This window comes from Cervus elaphus, chromosome 9 (genome assembly GCF_910594005.1).
Source record: "Cervus elaphus chromosome 9, mCerEla1.1, whole genome shotgun sequence".
NCBI lineage: Eukaryota > Metazoa > Chordata > Mammalia > Artiodactyla > Cervidae > Cervus > Cervus elaphus.
The window spans coordinates 53,903,899-53,927,956 of NC_057823.1; the positions used below are offsets into that span (position 1 = coordinate 53,903,899).

Sequence of the window (24,058 nt, forward strand, 5' to 3'; positions counted from 1 at the left end):
CCCTGGGGTCACCGCAGGCTGCCTCCCCTGTCAGGGTTCCACCCCTCCAGCCCACACAGGGCCTGACCCGAGAGTAAACCCTGGCCTTAGGGGATGGATCCTGGGGGTGGAGGTGGCAGGGTCAGGCCCTACTCTCACTTTCACATCCGATTTCCTGGCCCTGGAGCCAGAGAGGTTCCTGGAGTCCAGCCCGGCCAGGCCTGTGGGGCCGCTAAGGGCGAGTGAGTGAGTGGGGAGAATAAGTACACTTGGGAGGCTTTTTATATAAACGTTTGAGGGGAAGGTGTGCTCTCTAGGAGGCTGCGGTCTGTGGCTCAGGCGGCCAGGGCTGCTTGGAGCTTCTGCCTTTAGCCCCTGGGTGGGGACTGCAGGGCAGAGGGGGAGCGCTGGGGCTGGGAGCCTTTTCCCTGAGGAGTGGGAGAGGGGAGCGGAGGCGGGCAGTGCCTTAACCTCCTCCAGGCCAGAGGACGCCCAGGTTCTTCCTTGCTGCTCTTCAGAGTCTGTTTCCCCTTGTGCTCAGGGAAGATCCCAGTTCCTGCCCAGACTAAGTCTTACAGGGGTAGAAGGAGGTGCCCTTGGAGACTTGATTCTGCAGAAGGTCAGAGCCTGCAGTCCAACTGAGGTTGGGGTCAGACAGGGCCTTGGTCAAGGTCACATGGCTGGCTCCTTAGTGGCAGAGCTGACGGGACAGAACTCAAGGTCGGCCTGTTTTTGTTACACTCTGGGTTTCCCAATCTTCCCTCCTGGCCAGCCCCACTTCAGTGCATCCCGTAACGCTGGCCAACGTCAGGTCTGTGCTTCTAGGGAGGGGGTGGCAGGGGCTGGCTTTGTCATTTCTGTCTGCGCCGGTGCTTCTTAGAGATCCTGGGTGTGTTGTAGGATGTGGGTGGGCCTGGCTTCCAGTTATCCAATCCCGCCCTTCCTATCTTTCTATTTCTGCCTCCCTTCCCCCTTTTGGTGCCCATCTCTTCCCACCCTCCCCTGCTCACTGGCGCCTCTGACGTCTCCCCTCTTTGCCCCTAAATCACTCGGGAACCTTGGCTCTTGAAGCCAGATCTGGGCCCCTCCCCCCAGCACTTATATTCCCAGGCAGGGGGGAGGGGTGGGGGCAGTCGGGGACCGGCTCCCTCCTGGAGTTAATTAGAGAAAATATAGAAATGTCAGTGGGATGAAAGGGCTGGGGAAAGGAGAGAAGGAAGTGGGCGCTGCTCCCTCCCACCCAGCTCACTTCCCCGCCCCCTAAAGGCCCCCGGATGCTGGGATTTGGGACTTGAAATGGAGGTTGTGGAAACCTGAGCCTGGAATGAGGAGGAGGAAACACTGGGGCTCCTCTCTCCTTTGCTTTCCCTTTCGTCCCTCCCCCTCTGATGCTGTTCTTTGAAAATATTTCTTGTCTCTCTATTTCTCAATCCCTGGTTGATGTCCCAGGATTACTCAGCCTCTCTGGCTTTAGTCACCCTCTCTGCGCACTCCCAGGGTCTAGGGTGGGGGTAGAAGGAGGCCAGGTCGGGGGAGCCCTTCTGCTGGACTGGGGGGTCTGGGCTGAGCATTTCTGGGGCTTTAACTCTCTAGCTGCCAGAGGACTCCAACAGGAGCCCTCCTGAACTCAGCAGAGTCATCAAAACCCCATGTTGTTCTTTTTTTTTTTAAACCCCCTGGAGGTAGGGGGCGTGGAGGGGAGCAGCAGTGACACAGGGTATGGTGACGGTGACAGTGATGAGGGCGAGGGTGATTTTGGCAACAGCAAACCTTTAGTGAGCTCTCTCCGAGTGCCCAGGCACTGGGTGAAGCACTTTTTCCTGGAATCCTCACAAAACCTCAGTGACAAGTAGGGTCTTCTGTATTTCTCTCCCTTCAATGTGCCACACATCACCTGCAGCCACATGTCACCTGGATATGGTGTTCAAATGCAGATTCTGAGAGTCTGTGATTCTGTCAAGCTCCCAGATGATGCTGAGCCAGGGCCGGAACTTGCAGTCCTTTGGACCCCAGTTTCTCCTTGTGCAGAGCAGGAAGCTGGGCTGCAGGCTCTGTGATGTCACCTACTCTGACATTGTGAGCCTGGGCCCACATTGGACCTAAAACAGCTGGTCCTGCGGTCAGTCGTCATCTTCTCAGCCTCTCCCCTTCTTCACCCTCAGAGTAGTGATGAGGTCCAGGCCTCTGCTGGTGGTGACCATACCCTACAGCTACACCTAGGATGTACTTAGGCCTCACCCTTGCTCTCCCCTGTCCTGGCTGGTGTGGCCTTGGGCAAATCTTTTACCTCCTCTGACCCTGACTTCTCTCATCTCTATAGCAGGGTACTAGCACACACCTCCCTGGAGTGTTGCATGCAGGTTAGATGCCATCATGCACATGTAGCATCTAGCAAGGTCCCTGGCACAGAGTCGGCATCGATTGCTGTTCTGAAATGAATCCCTGGAAGAGCCCCCACCCCTCAAAACAGAATGACTCGGTGCCCACTCTGTGCTTTGCACTGGGTGAAACAGGCTAGGAACCTGCAGGAACCACGGGGGCCAAGCATGGAGACCAGAGAGGCTGCCCGGAGAAAGGCTGGGGCAGGGTCTCAAGAGCCAAGTCTCAGCCTGGAGAGAGATGACGGCTAGCGTGTTTGACGCCCTTACCAGGCAGCGGGCACTATTCTAGGTGCTTGATATATGTAATCTTGGTTACAAGGTGCTTGTAATCCTGGTTAGCCTTCACCAAACCAGAGGAGGTAAGTACCATTATTATCCTCATTTTGCAATTCAGAAATCTGAGGAGACTTAGGGAGGTTAAGGTAGACTTGGCTAGTAGGAAAAGAACTAGGAAACAAACCTAGGTGGTCACTCTGGAGCTTCTCAGCTCTACCCTTGTGGGTCAGGATGGCGCGTCCAGTGCTCTCCCTGCTGGTGCTATAAGAGAGGGACTTGGGGACCCTGAGGTTTAGCCCCTGACCTTCCCTTGTCTCTGCAGAAGCCGCTGATGGGAGCTCCACCCTGGGAGGGGGTGCCGGCACCATGGGCTTGAGTGCCCGCTACGGGCCCCAGTTCACCCTGCAGCATGTGCCCGACTACCGCCAGAATGTCTACATCCCTGGCAGCAACGCCACTCTGACCAACGCAGCTGGCAAGCGTGATGGCAAGGCCCCGGCAGGAGGCAATGGCAACAAGAAGAAGTCGGGCAAGAAGGAAAAGAAGTAACGTGGAGGCCAGGCCCAGAGCCACAGGGCAGCCTCCCTCCCCAACCAGTCCAGCCTCTCCCTACCTGTGCCCAAGCCTCGGATTTCAGGGCTCACCCCCAGGAAACTGGTAGGGGCCCAGGCCATGCTCCCCTTGGGAAATGGAAACAAGTGCCAGGTCAACACCCCCCTCTCTGCCCCCAAGGGATTGAATATGCAAAGGGAGTTCTGTTGGGAACCCCCATCCAATCACTTGCTGTGCCCATGGGGGTAGTGGGGTTCGTGTAGACACCATTTATCACACCCCCTTCAGTTACAGCTGAACTCCTCCATCTTCCAAATTCAATCAGGCCCATCCCCTACCTCCCTCCTGCCCTCCCCACCCCAGCCCACTCTTCTCTTTCTTAAGGTGGTTGGGGTGTTGAGGTACCTGGTGACCTAAAAAGGCTCATAGTTCTGAAGAGTTGGAAGGGCATCATGACTTCTTGACCTCTCCTTCAATTCTCAAACTTCCCCCAAAAGCATGGTTTGGTGCCAGTCCCTTCATTTCCTTCCAGAACCTGAGACCAAGCTCAAGTTTTTGGGAGACATGGTCACCATTCCCATGGTACTGATGCTTGCTGGATTTAGGGAGGGCATTTTGCTACCATGCCTCTTCCCAACACCCTGGGGACCAGTCTTTTGTTCTGTTCTGTTTGTCATCATTTGATGTTCCCACTGCATGCTGTGACTTCCCCCTCCCCAAACCAGAGACCCCACTGCATGTTCTGAGACAGTGTGGGGTGCTAAGATAAAGAAGGGTGTGGGTGTGGATGGGGGGTGGACAAAGCTTGATCCCGTTAGTTAACAGGGTCTTGTAGGAGGCTCTGTATGCCCCAGGGTACCGACCAGATCCCCAGGTTCCAGCCGGAAGCCATGCCCCAGGCTGGACCCTCATCTTTCATGTAACAGGGCAGCCTGGCAGCCAGCGGTGGGCTGAGCTTCCAGCACCGGTGGGTTTGAACTGGCCTTGTGGTCCAAGGCAGCTCTGAGCAGGATTAGGACAGGTCCCCTGGAGAGGTCAGAGGGGCCTCTGTGGGTGCTGGGTACTCCAGAGGTGCTGGTGGAAGGATTCGTGTGGCCCCAATAGGGAGGGAGGGGCCCGCTCGGCTATTTTTGGTCCCTGGGTTGGGAAGGAAGGGAGCTAGAGGAGGGACCAAGTGGACAGAAAGTGTCAGCCTGAGATCAGGGCTTCTCCACAGGGCACCCCCTGCCCCAGCGGCCCCAGCCCTTCACCTTGCAGGTGCCATTCCTTCTCTGTGAAGGCCACTGCCCAGGCCCCCAGTCCGCCCCCTCGTGGCCAGAGCCTGGTTAAAGTCCCCCAGTGCCTCCTTGTGCATAGACCTTCCTCTGCTCACCCCTCTGCCCCCTGTCCCGCTCACCCAGCGGGGCTTCTCGAGAACCCCATCCCAGCCCTTACTTAGTATAGAAACCCCCTCCCTCTTCCGGCTGGTGTAGAATAACCAATAGTGTATAGTGCGGCGTATCTTTCCGTGATGGCGAGCGGGCGGCGGGCTCCGCGCAGCCGTCTGTCTCCGAGCCCGCCCGCGGCGGCCCGTGCTGTGTTGTGCTGTGTCCACGCGCTGCGGCGCCCCCTTCCCGCGTACTGACTCCTCTAAGCGCTTCTCTTTGCATAGTCACGTAGCTCCCGACCCCACCCCCTTCCTGTGTCTCACGCAAGTTTTATACTCTAATATTTATATGGCTTTTTTTCTTTGAAAAATTAAAAGGTTTCTTCTGAAAGGTTGGCTGTTTCTGTGTAAGAGATGGGGGCTCCTGGCGTCTATGGATGAAGTGATGAGCTCAGAGTACGCTGGAAGAGCGGGATCGGGAGGCGATGATTGGGCTGTCTCGGTTTTGTGTCACTGCCTGAGTATCTCTGTATAATTGTTAAATGCGGCTGTGTATGCGCGCAGCACGATTGTGCACATATAATCGGTGTCCGATTGACCGTAATGGTGCCTGTGGGACTGTACACTGTGTGTGTAATCGGCTTGCGGGTCCGCAGTGGAGGAGGGATTTCTGAGCGCGACGTGGCAGTGCGCAGTCGTCTGTCTGCCGCTGTCTCCAGGCAGAAGAGCAGACTCATGCGAGGGGGCGACGCGGGCTGAACACAGAGCTGGAGGGGGGCTGTGGACGCTTCCTGAGTTCCGCCCCTTCCCTGCTCAAGTGACCACCCTGAGCGCCCTCCCAGCTTCGCGGGCGGGAGGAGGGTGGACTCTCCTTTGCCAGCCCTCTTCCACCCCGCCCCTCCCCCCACCTCAGGGGGCTTGGGAATGCCGCGAGGGTGGGAGGGAGGGAATGCCGAGGCCCAGTCTACAGCTTGCGCCTGTTTTCCCATCTGGAATTCACGTTCTAGGTTGCCTCTCTGTAGCAAAGCCATGGAAACGCAGGGTTCGCCGCTTCCTTGCGTGTGTGCAGGAAAGGCGGGGGGGGGGGGGGGGGGGGGGGCCAGGGGACAGAGGGCACGCCGGACATCGGATTACCCGCAGACCAAACGGCCTCCCGGCCTCCCTCCTTCCTCTCTCGGCGCTTTCACTACTGGTCTAGCCCACCTCCCGCCGCTTCCAAGGAAGGAGGAATTGGAGGTTGCTGCCGCCAAAGCTGCAGGCTACAGAGTGGGAGGAAAGGCCAGAAGGGGCGGAAAGATAGAAAAGACCCACTAGGGTTATCAGAGGGGGGTCGGTGAGGGTAAGGGCATGCCCAGCGGCAGGGGTCGCGGGGGGGGGGGGGTGGCTGTCTCTGCACATCCTGTGTTCTCTCCTGGAGCCGGTCAAACGTTTGCCAGCGCCAGCGCCTGAAGTCCGTTGTCATGGAAACCGAGCCTTCCACATAAGCTGCTGGGGGCGGCCTTCTTGCGTGGGAGGAAGGGTGGTGTGCGCGGCCGCTGAGATGGAACAGGGTGTTGTTTCTGAGGGCCAGGCTGCAGAGGGCGGGGTGTCGGTCGCCTGGGTTCTATTCCAGGCACGGCAGAAGACTGGCAGAGCAGAGCGTGTGAGCAGCTGTGGTTGGTCGCCTGATTGGTACGTGTGCCTGTGCAGCCTAAGCCAGAAGTGTACAGCCTCCGGGGGTAGGGAGGAAGGACGCAGAGAACCCACCTCCACATCCCCAGCCATCCTGGAGAGGTAGCTGCCCAGGCTCCAGGGCTACTTAATGACACTTTTAGTTGCAGAGCTGCCCAAATGGCCTCCTGTCCTCTCCAAGCCCCTCCTTGTCTATCCTGGGTCTGGTCTGTAAGGTTTCTTTGTTCAGGCCACAGTGTGCTCAAACAAGTCTGAGTATCAAGACGTCTGTCTGTTGACCTCTGCTGGGCGGGCTCAGGTTTCCACCCCAAGGTAAGCCCTAGCCGGGATGGTGGTCTGTGGCCACCAAGTGTGTCCAGAGGGAGGGGAACGTGGGAGAAATGCAGTCACAGGGTTCCCTTAGCAAGACAGGCCCAGGTACTGCCAGGAAACTGCAGATGAAGCCTGGGGTTATGGGGAGGTGGGGGTGGGGTCCCAGAAAAGGGTTCTGAGCTAACAGGCAGCAATACAGAAGGGTAGGGGCTGAACTGGGGCCCCACTCCCTTACAGAGGCAACCAGCCCTGCACCCAGCCAGCACACGAAGGTGCCGCCACCCTTCTGATGATTTGTCAAGTCAGTCACAGGCTTGAGGCAGGACAACTGGGGAGAAGCCTGGATGACAGTGAAAAGAGTGCAGAAATTCACAAAGGAAGCTGGAAGGCTGTTTCAATGCTTTATTAACAGTTGGAAACAAACCCAACAAACTGGAGGTGATGACATCCCAGAAGCCCAAAAGGTGAGGGAAACAGGTTTGCATTTTGTCCCTTTTTTTTTAATTATTATTATTAAATGCATCTTAGCAAAAGTAGATTAAAAAAGAAAGGGTCAAAGCCCCAGATGTCAGCAGGGAGGAGGGGACTGAGGGGAGTAGCAGGTTCCCCCCACCATAGTCTTCCCAGCACTAGCTCAGGGGGGCTGCCGGTGCCCCTTTGCACACAGGCTCTAGCAACCAGAACCCTTCTGCCCAACCTCAAGGCCTCCCTGGAGGCGCCTGAGGTCTCCTAAGCTCCCCTTGCTCTAAGAACTATACTTTGGGGCCAGGCCTTGCCAGTGCCATTCTCGCCCCCTACCTGGGGTGGGAAGCTGAGAGGAGCACAGGAGGGCAAAGTGTTACCTTTAGCCAGAGAATCTGAGCTTCCTGTGGCTGTGGCCACCAAAGCATGTGGCCTTCCCACTGCTGAAGAGAGAACAGGCGTGGGGCGTCCCTGGGCCCACTTCTCCAGAGCGTCCAGTTAGCATCTGCACATTTGGCTTGATAAATATATTAAATTTATAAAAACTCTTTGTCGTTTGAGAGCTCCTATTACTCTTAGGCCTGGTCCAGCTCAACCAGAGAAGAGCCGCCTCTGGCCCCCGAGTCAGATGCTGGGGGTGAGAGTCTGCACTGGCATCGAGGGCCCAGAGGCTTAAGGGCTGAGTGGAGGTCCAGGGGGCTTGCTCAGAACTGAGGCTTGTGGTGAGAAATCCCAGGGACTCTGGAACCTGCCATCAAAGCCTCTTACATTATGGAGGGGAAAGGGGAAAGGGTTATTTTTCTTAAAAAAAAAAAAAAATTCATATAAAAATAGATCCATTTGCAAAACAATTTGTCAACCAGGAGGCTCTACCTCCCCTTTCCTTGGAGACAGAGGGTAAGGTGTGGGGATGGTCACAGTACAGCCCACACTTTCAGATGAGACCAAAGCTCTGGGGAGGGCGTGAGGAGGGCCCGTGGCTCAGCCGCCAGGGGCTGGTATAGAGGGAGGGTCGAGAGAGGCCAGGGCGCACAGCATGGCAGCAGGCTGGGGGTGGCTCCACCCCACCCGGCCCGCCCGCCCCCAGGCCCTGGCCTAGGCCACAGCAGGACAGGTAAAAGTGGTCTAGGTCCTCCTTGTCTGGGGAGGTATTTCTCAAATGGTGGGGTAGGAGGGGGATCTGCTCCCACTTCCTTGGAAGCACCTCCCGGTGCCTCCCCACCAGTAATAGACAACAGGAGCCGGGGCAGGCAGAGCAGAGCTGGGGGGATGGAGCCCAGAGGTTCCTAAGCCCATGCTGCTCTCAGGACCAGAGAAAACACAAGAGAAAAGCACAAACCCAGCACGATTGACCTAGGCAAAGCCCACTGGAGAGGCAGGGGCTGAGAAAGCAGGTGGGCCTTGACTGAGATGAGGCCCCAGAGAACAGTGGAGACACTTGGGGTTAAGGCAGCAAACACAGAGCCTGCTTTGGTAACAAGAGCCAGGACCGCCCCGGTTGGGCTCGGGTCCCACACTGCCCTTTCCTTCTGGCCTCCAGGCAGCTGAAGCTGTGTGCGATGGGCAGAGAGCAGCATGCCGGAGAGTAAGGTGGGTTCAGGGTGATGGGAGCAGCCACCGCAGAGGACACCTCTGCAACCCTTCAGGCACATGCTGCAGGCGGGACAGTCTGGGGCTCCACCGAGGAGCTGCCATGGCCCCAGGACCTGGCTTAGCTTGCACGGCCAAGCAACTCTGCGGTCTCCTCAAGGATGGTGGGGACTTCCTCGCTCTTCTTAGGCATCTTGGCGGGAACACAGGTCATGGCATCCTCCTTGGTCAGCTCTGAGACTAGCTGGGATGTGGCTGCACACGCTGCCTTCCTGACGCCTGCAACAGAAGACACGAGCCATCTTGTCCACAGAAGGCCAGTTTCCAATCCCTCTCCATCTCTACGGCAGATACTCGGCCAGAAGCCATGCACACGCATTGGCCCAGGTCAGTTCAGAGGCCCTTCTTGTAAAGGAGGGGAAGAGAGCCAAGGACACATGGGAGATACCTTTGTGGGGGGTAGGAGTGGGGGCAGAGCGCGGTGCAAGCAGGGAGACCAAGTCTGGCTCTCACATTCCTTTGTGACAAGCAGGCCAAGAGTGTAAACACAGCTCTGCAGACAGAGTGGGGCTCAAGTATCAGCAGGTAGAGAAGTACTCAAAAATCTGTTTTCTCATTGGAGAGTCATTGGATGTGAACAGACTCAAGCTTAGTAAATAGTAGTAGTATTTTGTTTTCTTGGCAGTCCTCAGGAAGCTCCTAGGCCAAAATCACTGTAGTCAGCCCAGTGCAGGGAAGGCCTTCCACAAGCGGCCAGAGGGGCTTCTGCAAAGAGGAGCAGCAGCCACTCACTGTCATCACATGGGGCCACCCCACCTGTGTTCACCAACCCTCCCTCCCTTGGGCCATGCCCACACAGAGAGCTCCTGTCTACCTCTTCAAGGGCAGCAGTGGTGATCCAAAGGCCAAGGGCAGGTATGCAGTGTGTGTGGGTGTGTGAAGGGGGAAGGGTGAGGAAAGGTATGTTGGGGAGGCCAGGAAGAACCCTACAAAGAGACCTCAGCCCGACAGGCTAAGGGCTAGTGAAGCTTCAGTGGCCACCCTAATAGGAAAAGAAGACCTAGTCCCTCCAAGAGTTCCTGTCCTAACTGCTGGGAGTTGTCCCCAAGACTCTCATTAATTCGTAGAATCCACATTCCTGGTCCTGGTATCCTCAAGCGGAAAGCCGATCCTTGGGACCAAGCCTGTCTCCTGCTATCTGCCGCTTCCCGCGCCTCTGAGCAGCCCAGAGAGACTGCAGGGCACGAAGAGCAGCCTGCCTGGGGCCAAAGAAGCCAGAGACAAAGGCCACAGATGCTGTAATTCCATTTTCTATGAAATGTCTAGAACGGGCAAATCCAGAGACACTAGATTTGTGGTCTCAAGGGCCTGGGGGAGGAGATAAAGGGGTGTGACTGCTAATGGGCATGGGGTCTTTTCTGGGGGTGATGAAATATTCTGGAATTAGTGGTGATGGCTGTACAACCTTGTGAGTATACTGAAACCACAACTGTATAAAAGGGTGAATTTTAGGAATGTGACTGATACATCAATTAAAATAACAAAAAACCCAGCTTCTGGGTCACAGGAAAGCTGGGTGGAGAAAGCAGTGCCTACACCTTGAAGAAGCAGACAGAGGACAGAAGGCCACACTTGAGTGCAGGACAGGGCAGCGGCGGGTGCGGGCAGCAAGGAAGAGGTCCTGAAGAGCCAGTGAAGCAAGCGTCCACCCTGCCTTCCTGGGACCAGCAAAAAGCCTGAGGTGGGACAGAAGCCAAACAGGGTCAGGGGGTCCAGGCTTTCCCCAGGGCTGTCGGCCTCTGCAGAAGTGTGACCCAGAGCCTACACCCAGGTAAGAGGGAGCACACGGCATGCCCACGGGTTACCAATTTATAGGTCTCCTCCTCCTCCTCCTCCCAGGGACTGGGATTGTCTAAGAGGAGAAAGACCAGTGAAGAGCCTGCTGGCAGGTACAGTGGGAGCAGAGACTACAGGATTTCACAGCCCTTGTGATGCTGCCTCAGGGACTGACGAGGGAAGGAAGGGGCCCATAGGAGTGCGACTGGGATGGTCTCCTGTGTCCAGCAAAATCTGCTTCAGACCTGCTTGGTTTTTGCTCTTTTTTGAAATACTCCCTCCTCTAGGACCCTACTTCTCATGTCCAGAAAGGTGGTGGCTGATCCTTTGAATTCAGTCACCAGTACTTGAGAAAATATTCCAATTATATTTGTGTGTATGTGACTCAAGGGCTAAGTACATGTTAAAATACTACTTCCTGACTTTGGACCCAGGGAAAAGGAGCTACAGGAGCATTCATCTTGGACAACATAGGCAAAGTCAGAATTCAAGTGGGAAGTATCTTCAGCTGTTTCTCTGAGCCAGAAAACCAGAGTGCTATCACACAGGTCTGCCTCACGGCAGACCTTCCTGTGCCAGGAAGAAACCCAATTTCTTCCTCTGAACTAAGAAGATACCAGTCTGTACCTAGTCAAGCATGTCTCTATATTCTTCTAGATTAAAAAAACTGCTGACGCATTAGATTCATAAAAATGGAGTAGAGGGAAATCAAGAAAGACCAAAATTTCCCTTTTAAGCCTAGAAAGTGGGTTATACTAGGGATACCTGATGTGGCCTAAGGTAAGAAACAGAAAACTCCTGTGGGAACTGGGAAAGGATCAAGGAATCCTGGCCGCCACCCTGGCTTCAGGGCCGCAGCCTGAGCCTCCAGCAGATGGCTTCTCCAAGCCCTTCCCTAACCTGGGGACTTGTTGAGACTTATTTAAAAGTAGCCACAGAAGCATAAGCATATTTTGTTTCTGTGGGACCAGGGAGCCCTAATGTTGAGACACTGGTCAAAGCTCTCTGAGGCCAGATTCCCACGTTAGGGCCGAGCCAGATAAAAAACACGAGCAAAATCAGGCATAGATGAATTAGAAAAAGGTTAATGATTTGGAAAAAGGTATTTATAAAACACAGGCTAGGAACTACTACTATGAAGGAAGTACTCTTGTTAACGAGCTTCCTTAGGGAAGAGGAAACTAGGACAGATGCGGCCATCATTACCACCCTGAAGAACTCATTACTGTCTAAAATAGTCCTAACTATAATTCCTGTCCTATTTTTATTAATACAGAAGTGGAGGGAGATATAAGTGGTGGTAAGAGGAAACACTCTTAAGTTCTCTAGACATGTGGACATTGGAAACTTCCCTGAACCAATTTCACCACATCCAGGGCTCTCCTTGGCAGACGGAGAATGTTTGTAAGAGTAGTTCTGGCCCACACAGAGGGCTCACCATCATTTCCTGCTCCTCACACAGGCCTTGTGGAAAGAGTCTTGGACCTGGATTCATAAAAGCAGGGTCTGGTTCTGGCTCTATCAGCAGATCCTGGCAAGACCTTATCTGGGTTTCAAGCCCTGTTACCTAAGAGAAGGTGAGCTGCTAAACACTGGAGGTCTTTAGAGCTGGTCCCAAGGATAAGGTTCTATCCATGTAGGGGAAGCTTAGCAGGAAGCTGGGAAGTGGCAGGGGGAAAGAAAGGGAGACGGAGATGAATTTCTTTCTTTCCTTCACTTTTATCCCAGTGAGCAGATGGTCTGTATATAAGAAGCCACAATTCAGACATGGAGATAAAGTTGAGTCATTAAAACCACAAGCTGACTCATACAGCCTGAAATATCTGCTGTAATACAATCACATGGATTCTTCCCCCTGACACTCACAGCATTGTTCTCCCACGCCCTGCAGATCACAGCAGTTTACATGTCACTTTTAATGAACCAGCCCTGATAGTCACTCTCCTCTTCCAGCTCCTCAATGGGTCTCTGTACACTGGTCACTCCCTCAGGTCTCCAGAGACCAGAAGATTTTTTTTAAACATTCCTTTAAATCCTAGGGCAGAAGCCAGTGTCTTTGACTATGGACAGCTGCCTCTCTGGGATTGAGGAGGGCCGTGAGGCAGACCTGTGTGATAGCACTCTGGTTTTCTGGCTCAGAGCAGCCAGTTGGCAGCAATAGTCAGAGACAGCCAAGCAAAGGGTGAACCAGCTACGTCCCATAGCCACCCAGGGAAACCCACAGTCACCAGAGCCTTTACAGTTTTACAGTATGGCCTTCTGGGGCCAACCTTTCTTTTCTCCTCTTAACCCAACTCTCATCTTAGACATGAAGCAGCTGAGTCCCAGAAACTTGTCTTGAGTAATCTAGACAGCATCAGTTAGATCTGACATTGGGTCCTCTGACCCCATCTAGACCTGTGCTCTTGGTGCTGTATTGTGCTGCCTGGCCTTCTGTTTCATGGCGCCAAGCCACTTACTCAGAAGTGAATGTGCCAATGTCTAAGGGGTTATCAGAGTAATGAGAAATGTTTCCCCTGGGAGATTCCCCCAGATATGTTCAGTGTGTATATGACCCCAGAGCCCAGAAAGATAAGGATGGAGCCAGTTCTAAAAGTATGTAGTTCTCCTTTTCACCTAAGTCTCCTCCTACTCCTTTTTGCACTGGGAAACAGGACTTCAACTGATTCAAGTCCTCTGCTGACAGGTTAGGTCTTACCAAAACCCCTGCTGCTCCGGCCTATAAGTCCTGGTTCCCTGCCTGGGAAGAAGCGGGCGATGGGGCGTCCCCAGGAGAGGGACGCCACTGATGGCTGGTTCCCTGTGTTCAGGAAGCATCTGGGATTCTGGTTTAGTTCCACAGGAAGAAGATGAAAAGGGAATTCCCCACCTCAAGTCTGATGAAGGCTGGCAGTTAGCTAACAGGATGGAGGAAAACAGGGAGAGGTGGTGTTTTTGTTTATCTAGAAACGCTTACTGTCAGGCCACATCACCGTACATGGTGGGGAGGAAACAATGTCACAAGACTAAACACAAAAAATACTACTAGCTTCATACTTTACCCACATCCAGATCTATAAGACTAAACATACATCTCAGAAGATCTAAACCCACCATACTCACCTCTCTGTACTCAGAGGATGCCAAGAAACAGGTAAGAGTTATAACTAGACATTCTTCTGTTTAGGGAAGGTTTTGAAGTCATACAGAAGAGCCCTCAGAAGGGAATTTCCCTCTGGGTATTCAGCATATTGGCAGAAACAGGCAGGCATTCTCATAGTGATCCACAGTGTTTCGGCCAGGACACTGTGTGGGGCGAGCACACTCCATACCCTTGATCGTAAGGTCCTCTTTACAGGCTGAGGTAGGTGCTACAGGTCCTACAGCTGCCCCTGTTAATAGCACAGCAGTGGCCAAAGCAAACCACACAACTTACCTGTACAACAGCCTCAAAGTGAAGTTCCTATCACACAGGCCTACAGAACGCCAGCCAGGGAATAGGGAACAAAGCTTAAGGCCATCTTTTCTGTAATGCCCACCCTTCAACCTAGGAAGGAAGCCCACATTCCCAGTCCCAAAGGGCCTTCACCAGAGTGTGCAGTGCAGGTTATGAGGAGGAGCTCTGGACCTAGCTTCTTCTGGAACAGTCTCTGCCCACTATACACTTTGCTCAAAGGCGATTTATCTGTTGATCCTTCCGAACACTAATGCCTGGATCATTTGTCCTATCCCCATAATTATTCTTAGAGGCTCTGGCTCAACGTAATCCACTTAAATCTTCCGAAAGGCAGCCGAGGGGGGTGGTAGACAGGGAAGGTGAGTGCGGTGCAGCCTGACTACCCCTCGGGAAAAAAGGAGGTTCTCAGACACAGCATGAGCTTCAGTTAAGATGCTCTTCCACATCCTTATTTAACACATCTAGAGAGAATGACACCCAGCCTTCTCTCTATAGGATTCTATACTATTATCCTCTGTTTCTTCTGTTTGTGAAGTTGAGAGTAAGGACACTTATTTTCCGTGTATTCCTATATCTAATGTACGGTTTTGAATTTATATCAACTTTTTATTCATGTACCCAGATGCCTACCCAAATCTGTGTCTTGCACAATGGTTTGCTTATCCTACATTTCTGCCTCAAGAATGAAGAGAAGTGTAAGAATAACCAAATGTAGTATCTGTTGTCAGTCCCGCAAGTCCTAGTTCTCCATGTCAGTCCTTTCTAACAATTAGAAGAGGACTGGATAATCCACTCTATGTGCAGGGACATTGTGGGGAAGTTTCTAAACCCTCAGAACATCATCGCCTGCTCTTTAGCCTAAAATGAGCAGGAGCAGAGAGGCCTCACCGCCTTCCTTCAGCACCCAGGCTGGGCTCCATTTGCTGACTTACCCTGACGGGGTCCTCTCTTCCGTCGGAATGCTGCGCCTGACTGCAGGGCTTCCAGAAGACTGTCCATCACACCCGTCTCATCACCCTCTGTCGTGAACAAAGATGGAGATGTAAGCTCTTCAGCCTGAGCAGCATCCATGGGTTGGGCCCCACACAAAAAAATGCATTTCCACTGTATGTATAGCTTGCCCTCGTCCACCGTTTCTGGGGGCTCAGCACACAGTGGGCTCAATCTCAGGTTTCACAGTCCATGTTTACTTGTGTCTGCTTGCAAATGGTTAAAACATTAGGTTTCATTGGCTACCAGTCACTGCAGACCCTGGATAATTTTCCTGCAGTGCCGCCTCCCTTCCCATCCCCATCAAAACCAGCACAGAGAATTGCCCGACTCCAAGACTGGGGTGAGTACAGAGACTGGGATTATGAAGTTAATAAGGAACTAGGTCACTCTCTTTATCCTACATAAACCCCTCACGGAAAGCCTGGTTCCAGTTTCAGAGCAGGGTTGAGGAGAGACCACCTCTCAAGAGTGCATTTCACTTAAGTACCGCCCCCAGTGGCTACACCTTCCTGAAGTCAGCTCAGATTCTAAGAGGAGCTGCTGTTTGGAATACAAAGAGTTAATGTAGAATCCTTATTCCAGCTCGGCTCTGTTTCCATGGCAACAGCTAAGGGTGGTGAAATCTTAAACTGAAATCCCTAGGAGCCAGCAGACTGCCAGCAGTAAAGCTGGGCTCACTGCTCCCAGCGCCACCTGCTGGCTGAATGCCACCAGTGCAGCTGACCTACATTCCAGCCTCATTTATTTGCCCTGGGGACGTGGACCAGGGCAGGCTCCCCTGTGGTGACTGACGACTGTGCGCAGACTTCATCCCACGAATCAGCTGGACTCCACCTTTCCCTATTACACCCTAAACAATAACTAGACACAAATCCTAAAGGCTTGAGGAGAAGGGGGGAAAGGTGAAGGATACCTCACGTGAGCTGGTTTAATTACTAGAGCAGTCTGTGGCTTACACACAACTGGAGTAAGGGCAGGGGAACTGCTTCCCAAAAAAATATAGAGAAAAGACAAAAATGCAGGGTGCTTCAGGTCCCTAAGCATACCACAACAGGAGTGGCCAAAGTCAAGTCCCTGGGGCCCCTCGCCCCTTGTGCTCAGCACAGCACTGACTTGCCAGACCCAGCAGCCCAGAAAACCTCTTTACTTAGATGGCTCGTAGCCCCTCGGGGTCAAGACGGGTGGCATCAGCTCAGGGCCATGTAATAGATGCTGGATTTCCGCTGCCCACAGAGAGAGCAGCCAGAGAGCGCAGGGAGTCGGCAGCAGGAAAGAAGCAGAAACAGGAAACAGAGGGCCAGTAATTGAGGCCATATGTTTCAGCAAAGACATGCTTCTGAGAGCGAAATACAAAGTCCGCTGAAGAAAGAAGGGGTGGCCAGCTCCCCTGCCCCGTTCCAGAAGTCCAGTCCATTCACAGTCTGATAGGTGGATACAGCCGTGCGAAGGTGCTGGGGACACAACAGAGTGAAATAAGCAGAAAGGGAAGACAAACCATTGAAAGACAGGCGCAGGGCCAGGAAAACAATCTGAGGAAAAAAGCACAACATGTAGTAGAGGGTATGAAAACCGGACGGGGAGATTTTTGGACAAGCAGAAGGCAAGAATACATATTACAGCAACACTAAGTCACTGCAGAGACGAGACATCGTGCAGAAACAGCAAAGGAGGAAAAGACAGAGTGGAGCACTGGAGCGTGGGTGTTCAGAGTCAGGGTTAAAGTCCAGCATCAGGATCGTAGAGGTAGAAGGCTGCCAACAGCATCTGCCAGGAGTTGTGCTCTGACATGAGCTGTCCTCTGGCCTCTAGATTCTAGACAGAGCAGCCTTCCAACTGATCCTGTCTCAGCCCAGCGGCCCTTTGCTTCTCACCAGCATTCATGTCTATGAGTTGCTCTCTCTTCTGCTGCTTCTCCAACCGCTCCTTCTCTGCCTTCTCCTTGGCCAGTTTTGCTCGCCGCATCTTCTCCTCTGTCTCCCGCCGCTTCTGGTTCTCCTTGACAGCTTGCTGGGGGGAGAGAGGAGTGAACACATGGGCATGAATGCACTCACACATGTGCACACCCACCACCAACCAACATGAACCCAGTGGCAAGTGAGAAAGGTGGACAGAGGCTCCACTTCGCAGGCTGCCCTGCTGGCTACTGCTGCTTTTCAGTCATTCAGTCGTGTCCGCCTCTTCTGATCACATGGACTGTAGGCTGGTCAGGCTCTTCTGTCCATGGGATTTCCCACACAAGAATACTAAAGTGGGTTGCCATTCCCTTCTGCAGGGGATCTTCCCGACCCAGGGACTGAACTCACCACTGAGCCACCAGGGAAAGCCATCCCTGCTTACCACAAACATATTCTTAAAGTTGTGCAAATCCATGAAGAATTCTTCCACAGACACCTTCTTGGGGTCAAAGAGGAAGTACTCGCCCAGCTCCTTGTAGAGCGTCTCCATGTTAGAGTGCATCAGCCGCAGCTTGTTGTACTGTTCCTGTGCATCCTTCACAAAGCTGTGCGGCAGCAAGTCAAGAACCAACACCAGGAAGCAGACCCGCTTCTCCAGCCCTGGGGACACTCACACGTGCGTACTGGGATCTGTGCACATGGGTGTGTAACACAGCGCTGTTCATATTAGCAAAACCCAGAGACGGAAAGAGTACACCACTGACTATGGTATTCCTACAGAACAGGGGCTGGCAATTCAGAAAGGAGACTATTCTGCATCTACTGCTGTGGAAACGGGGCCAAAACATATTAAATGCTAAGGAAATACAATGCAGTTTTCATTAAAATAAATTCATCAGGTTGCAAATCAGAAGTCCAGTGGCAGTAGTTATCTTTGGGAAGAGGAGGGGGGATGGGATATGTTGTGTGTGTGATGGGGCAGGGGGAAAGGTCTCAAAGGAGACTTAACTGCAAGGCTTGATGCAAACCACAACAATGAGAGTGCTTTCAGAACTCTGTACTTAGACATTTTCTAAAGAAGAAGAATTGTATACCATCAGTTTATCCTGTTGTCCCCCCATGGGAAGCTCTTTCTTTTCATAGGTGGCAACTCCCTCCTTTCAGGAAAGGATATGGTCATTTTTTCAACAAACTTGTCTTTCTCATCTGTGGCAGCTGGGAAATTCTGAATATCACGTTCCACGTCGGAAATCTGTTTCTTCATCTGATCTAGGTTCTTTTGCAAGTTTTCAGCAGAAACTAAAGTAGACACACAAACAGACAGCAAGAGCTCACCACCTCCAGCCTCAAGACCCTACTCTGTCCTTCAGGGCACAGCTATGGTCTGTACTTATTTATTTTAGTTCTCTCATGTACTCTCCTATTGTTTCACACATTTTTCCAGTGAAACTAAAATTACTTGATGATTAAACCTCCAACCTTCATAAGCTGTACAATACTAAGAAGAGAAGAGAGGCTTCATTTAATTTAACAAGAATCTATGAAATCCCTCAAGATCTTGTTCTCATTTATTTTAGAGAACAGGGTTTGAGAGGAAGGAGACATACACAGAAATACAGGGGGAGGGCAGAAATCTGTTCCCATTTCTACAAAATGCTGCTTTTTCTTTGCCTAGTCCCAGAATAGTGAGGCCTGGTTTTGCTTATTCCAGTCTATGCTTTCTGAATAAGAGAAACTGCTGACTTAAACTACAAATACCTACCTTTCTTCCAGTTGTTTTCTGATGTTTCCCTAGGAAGGGGAAGAGTGCTTCCCACTTTCGCACATGGAGCTTTCCTACTTTCTCTTCTGCCCCATATTCTTCCCTGTGGCTTAGACACCACACCGGTATCCTCCCATTCCCACTTATAACTGTCTAAACTGAAAATGATCTAAAATCTAGATTGACTCTTCTTTCCCTGCCCTGAGCAGAGATTTCTGGGGCTTGGAACCCCCTTCTAACTTCACCCCAATCTGCCTCACCTCGGCTGGCTTTCTCCACGTGGGCAAGCTCGTCTGGGAACTTCAGGACCTCAGGATGGTCATTCTCACACAACTCAGCCAAGAAGTGCAACAACGTCATCTTCTGATCTGTGGACTTGGTGTCTCGAAGCTTGGGGGAGAAAGGGGGAAGAGGGTGAGTCCTGACACCCAAGGCCACCTCAGGCCAACAGCAGTCTGCCATACTGGGCTCCTGGAGGCCTTGGCCTCCCTCCCATCGTCCCGCTCACCTTACAAAGGAAGCTGATGTTGAAGCCAAAAGCACCAGCATTCCTGGAGCCAGCATTCATAAAGTTTCCGACAAGCAAGGTTAACTCCAGGAGGCTGGAGAAGTTCTCGCTCTTTCGCAGTTCCTCACACGCGGCAGTCACCGAGACGATCTCGGGCTTGATGTTCTCCACCTGCTCCCCGAACTGCAGCTTGAAGAGGATGGCGTTGAGGCGAGGCCGCAGGCGGGGTACTGCACCCATCTGAGGAGAGACAAACATTTCACTACAGTCAGCAGACAGGAGAGGATCAGTCCACTACAATCAGCAGAGACAGAGAAGAGGAAGGAAACGATACAGGCCTAAGCCTCCTATAGCAGGATCTGAGTTCCAGAGTAGGGAGGAGAAAGAAAGATGGGTTCAAAATGGACAAGAGGCCGTAAGCAAGTGTCCCAACGCTCTTGCGGAGGAGGGGGTCAGAGAAGAGCCTGAGCCACAGGCCTCACTCACCACCACACCAAACTGCTCTGACTCAGCCAAATCATCATATTCGTCCTTCAGTTCAGAAAGCATTTTTAACTGCTCTGGCTCTGGCATCTGCTTAATGAGGTTCTGAAAGAGAGAAGGGATTGTCTCAGTTAGAGGGGGGTGAGCCGACAACGGGAGCCTCCTGCCAGGCCCTCACTCTGCCGGAGGACCAATAAGGAAACATGGGCTGGGGTCGGGTGGTTGGGGAGGCAGCCAGTGAGACAGCAGGACTTTTGAAAAATATACCAGAAATAACTTGATCACCAGAGGGATGGAAGCTCATCCAAAGCTAGCATTCTTTAAGTCAATGATACTTAAGAGAGTCCTCATGGTCTAAGCAGACAGGAGACAGACTGGTGTTGAGCAATGCAGAGAGCCAGCGCCAGGATGAGCCTGCTCCTTACCTGGATCATGGACTCAGTGAGAACAGCCTCATTCACCTCCAGGATGACATTCTTAATCTCGTGATAGGGCATGCGGAAGGAACCCAAAAAGATTGCTGCCAGGAAATGAGATATAAAGACATGTTTTTCTCAGTCTCTTCCACCTTCCAGCCCATCCTACAAACCTACGCTGGACAACTTTCCTAGGAGTGCTCTCTTGAAGCCACGATCAGAAACCCCCGCCAGCTTCTCACTGCCTGTCTAGTTAATATCCAAGTTTCTGAGCCCAGTGTTTCAGGTTCCCACCTCCCAGTTTTCCCCTGTGCGAGTCCCCACATCTATATCACTCACACACCAGCCACACCATTCCAAGCACCATATTCTACAAACACTGTGACTGACTCCTTGTCTTTGCTCACACAGGAAATCTTTGATCTATCTATATACATCAAAAACATTCACCCCCTTCTATTTTAGTTCCTCATTCCCTGACTCTATCCTCAGAGCTGCCACTGCCTTGAAATACTCTGATTTTTAAACTGCCATATCCCACACCCTAACAAACACTTCTCGTCCTTCCAGCTCTCACTTACTAGTTCCTAAATTGACTCTTCAGCCTCATCAGTGTGCTCTTGCATGCAGGCATTCTCTCACGAGGAGATGACCATTCTATTTTCTCTGAATGTCTCAGTTATAGTTGGCTTTCTCTGTTTAACCTAGACCCTGTGGCCTACCCTTTCACTCCTGCCCTATTACTACTACAATTCTTATTCTCTGGTTTCCTTCTCCTTCCAGTCCCTGGTTAATCTAGCCATCTCATTTTCTCCCCTTACACCTGGGCTGATGGACACCGCAGATCAGATTCTATGAAGTGGCATTGATGATGGCAGGAACCCTCTGTGTGTCCCCAACCCATGCTCTCTTGCCAGCTCCTCCATAAAAAATAGCCCTGTTCTCCCAAATGTCCCACCACTTATTTGTTCTAAAAAGATCTTGCTTCTTTTTAATGTGAAAAACTGAAGGTACTGGTCAAATTACTTGCTAAGCTTTCTCTTATGTCACTTACAAACTGAGCACTGGGGCTCTCAGCTGGAACCAGACTAGAAAAGGCTTGAGTAAGGACCATTTTCGAATCATCTAGAAGAAAACATGCACTGACACTTCTGTAAGTTTAGCAGAACTATATCCATGCACCCATCCTTTTCTCATGTTTCAATAGCACAGGCGGCCTTAAGAACCTCTTCCTTCAGCATATACAGACAGTGTTCCGCATCCATGGATACAGAGGGCAGACTGTTCCACACCGTTTTATACAAAGGACTCGAGTACTTGTGGACTGTGGTATTGCTGGAGGTCCTGGAACCCCACAGATGTCAGGGACAACTGTATACATAATCAAGCCTTTTCTATCTAAAACAAACAGAACAAACACCACTAGTCTATTCTCTCTTCCACATTCTCATTAACTCTTCTTCTGTCCCCACAAAGTCAGTGGAAAAACGACAATCATTTGTTGACTGCATATTCCATGTAAGACCTAGTATCATAAACACAATCTACACATATGATCTCATTTAACCCTATTTATAATAATGTGTAAGTTTGTATTTTTAGCCGCATTTGACAGAAAAGGGAACTAACACTTAAGAACTTAACGCACCTGTCCAAGGTCACACTGCTACTAAGGACTGGAGCCAGGATTTAAATACAAATGGATTCCAGAGTTCTGTTCGTACCACTGAAGCTATACTGAAATGATTCCTGCCTAGGTCACTGCCTTTCCTAATGCCAGATCCTGATTTTACTCGACTGCTACTCCCACTTTTAGGACTGTGTCAGACTATTTTCCTTGCTGCTCCTTTCCAGTTTTTTTGAGGACTCCCCTTTTTGTTACTTGCCTCCTCAATATTAATGACCTTCAAAGCAAATTAAGGGTTTTAACTCTGACTCATATGATATCCTCCTAAATTCATATCTCCAGTCAGACCTTCCGCCTGATATACCCAAATGCCTAATACACTGCTGGAGGAGTCCCACAGGAATCTTAAATTCTGTCCTAAAATTAAATCAATCATTTCTACCCACTACCCTGAAGCCTCTCCTTCACGTCCACCACTTCTCCCACAAAAGACAGGAAAATCCAGCAGGACCAGATTCTACTTCAATAAAGGGTACCACTCTCTTTAGAGAGATCTTAACCCAAGAAAACATCTTTCTCTTTTCTATCAATCACTAAGTTCCATTAATTCTCTCTTCTTAGTATCTTCTGCCTTCATATCCATTCTTACAACTTCAGTTTCAGCCCTGATCACCTCTCACCTAGTTTGAAGCAATAACATAACACATCCTCCCCTCCCCTAGCAATCCAGCCGCAAAATCACTGCTGAAGTAGTCCTCCCCCAAATTACAGAGGGCTGTATCTCTCACTTTTTTGATTAAAATCCATCCAATAACTTCCATAGTTTTCAGGACAAAATACATACCTCTTAGCCTAAGCCTACCAAGATGTCTGTATCATCTAGCCTCTATTTCTTGAAAACTTCAACCACCACTCCCCCACATACGGCCTTTACTCAGCTGTTCTCAGCTACTGTACTTCCTGAACTGGGACAATGTTACCTCATGCCTCGGTGCCTTCACAACGCTGATCCCTATGCCTGAAATGAAACAAGCCAGACCTCACCCTTCCTTTAGTCTGCTGTTAGCAGCTTTAAGTCATCTGGAAAGGCCTCAAGGCTGAGCTCCCTCCAGCACTCCTCCCACTTGGGTCAGACACCCCCTTGCCCAGCGCTCTAATAATCATCTAGGCACACCTCCATCACAGCACGCACCAAATCGTGCTATTACCATATTTATTTTTTCATCTCCACCAGACATATGGCTCACGAGGATGACCTTATTCAGTTTTGCATCCCTGCCATATAAGAGGCATTTAATAATTACTGAATCACTAAATAATACTTCCTAGACCATCCTAAACTCAATTCTCTTCCTGAATTTTGTTTTCCATATTGATATCATTCAACTGCAAATAACAATGTACTACCCACAGTCTTTTATCATTTTCTAAAATAAAAATTACTCATTTTTATGTTGCTAGAGATAATCCTGAGAAGAGCAGCTATTATACCTCACATCACTTTAGTTCCCATAAAAAGCCTTATCTACAGACACTACTTAGTGATATTTGTTGTCAATGATCTAATATTATATAGTCAAGAATGATGTAAAAGCTTACTATTTTCATTATATTACTGACTTAACAAGGACACATACCCAGAAGTTAACTGTGTGACCCTGGCTAAGTTGTAACATCTGAACTTTAGTTTTCTCACTTGGTAAAATGGAGACAATAGCCACGTCACCCCACTGTGAGTGGGTTTTATGGAATACATACCCTTTCATCTCTGGAACACATGCCTGCTGCTGCTGGAACACATGCCTAGTATGTTCCTAATAGAGCCTGAAAGCTGGCAGACTCTTCAAATATTTGTTGAATGAATATTCAAATCTTTATTACTCAACATAAAGTCAGGAGATCGACAGTTAAAATGAACAAAAAAAATGAACATTCATCCTGATCATTGAATACGACCTATAACAACTCTGCAGAGGAGTTTTGATCTGAAATTTGCCAGCAAGCAGAGTTATAAGGAGCAAGTTCAGAACAGAACTCTTTGAAGCTACTGATCCTACTCTGAAAAGCACAGGATTTACATTATTTATTCTAAACCACAAAGTTATTTTACATTTAACTGAAGTCATGCCAGTACCCACCTATAAAGGAAATACTTAAGAGAAAATGAGAAAGAAGGAAATACAGGATGGGTAGAAAATTTTTGTTAGATTTTCTATGGATGCAATGGAAATAGTAAGGGCTCTGAAATAAAACCTGAGGCTTAACTCTTAGACCTGTCTCTTATTCTATGTGATGAGGCAAATTCCTTAAAGTCCTATTGCCTTTATTTTCTTGCCATAAAACTAGATACTAACAACCATGCGGTACTATTGAAGGAAGTAGATATCAGATATTTACTATGCAATGCCAAGTATATAGCAGGAATTATTAAGTTTCATATCAAGAGATCCTGGATCCACAAGAATTAGGCTCTCAGAAGAAGAACTTCACATTTCAAATTGCCAGGATCGCAG

At 50.7% G+C, this 24,058-nt stretch overlaps 2 protein-coding genes across 2 annotated transcripts in view; one reads left to right on the forward strand and one right to left on the reverse strand.

Moving 5' to 3' along the window:
* The window catches only part of LOC122700799 (protocadherin gamma-A2-like), a 177,193-nt gene extending 172,248 nt beyond the window's left edge, over window positions 1–4,945 (forward strand). The window contains exon 7 of the mRNA XM_043913845.1: window positions 2,959–4,945. Coding sequence (XP_043769780.1) covers window positions 2,959–3,185 — 227 coding nt within the window. The 3' untranslated portion in view covers window positions 3,186–4,945. The remainder of the gene's footprint in view (window positions 1–2,958) is intronic.
* A 1,979-nt stretch (window positions 4,946–6,924) lies between these two features.
* DIAPH1 (diaphanous related formin 1) overlaps window positions 6,925–24,058 on the reverse strand; it is a 108,891-nt gene continuing 91,757 nt past the window's right edge. Inside the window, 9 exon segments of the mRNA XM_043913037.1 lie at window positions 6,925–8,868; window positions 14,794–14,880; window positions 16,726–16,861; window positions 17,192–17,356; window positions 17,924–18,048; window positions 18,772–18,901; window positions 19,020–19,259; window positions 19,506–19,607; window positions 19,928–20,022. Of these exon segments, the coding sequence (XP_043768972.1) occupies window positions 8,711–8,868; window positions 14,794–14,880; window positions 16,726–16,861; window positions 17,192–17,356; window positions 17,924–18,048; window positions 18,772–18,901; window positions 19,020–19,259; window positions 19,506–19,607; window positions 19,928–20,022 (1,238 nt within the window). The 3' untranslated portion in view covers window positions 6,925–8,710.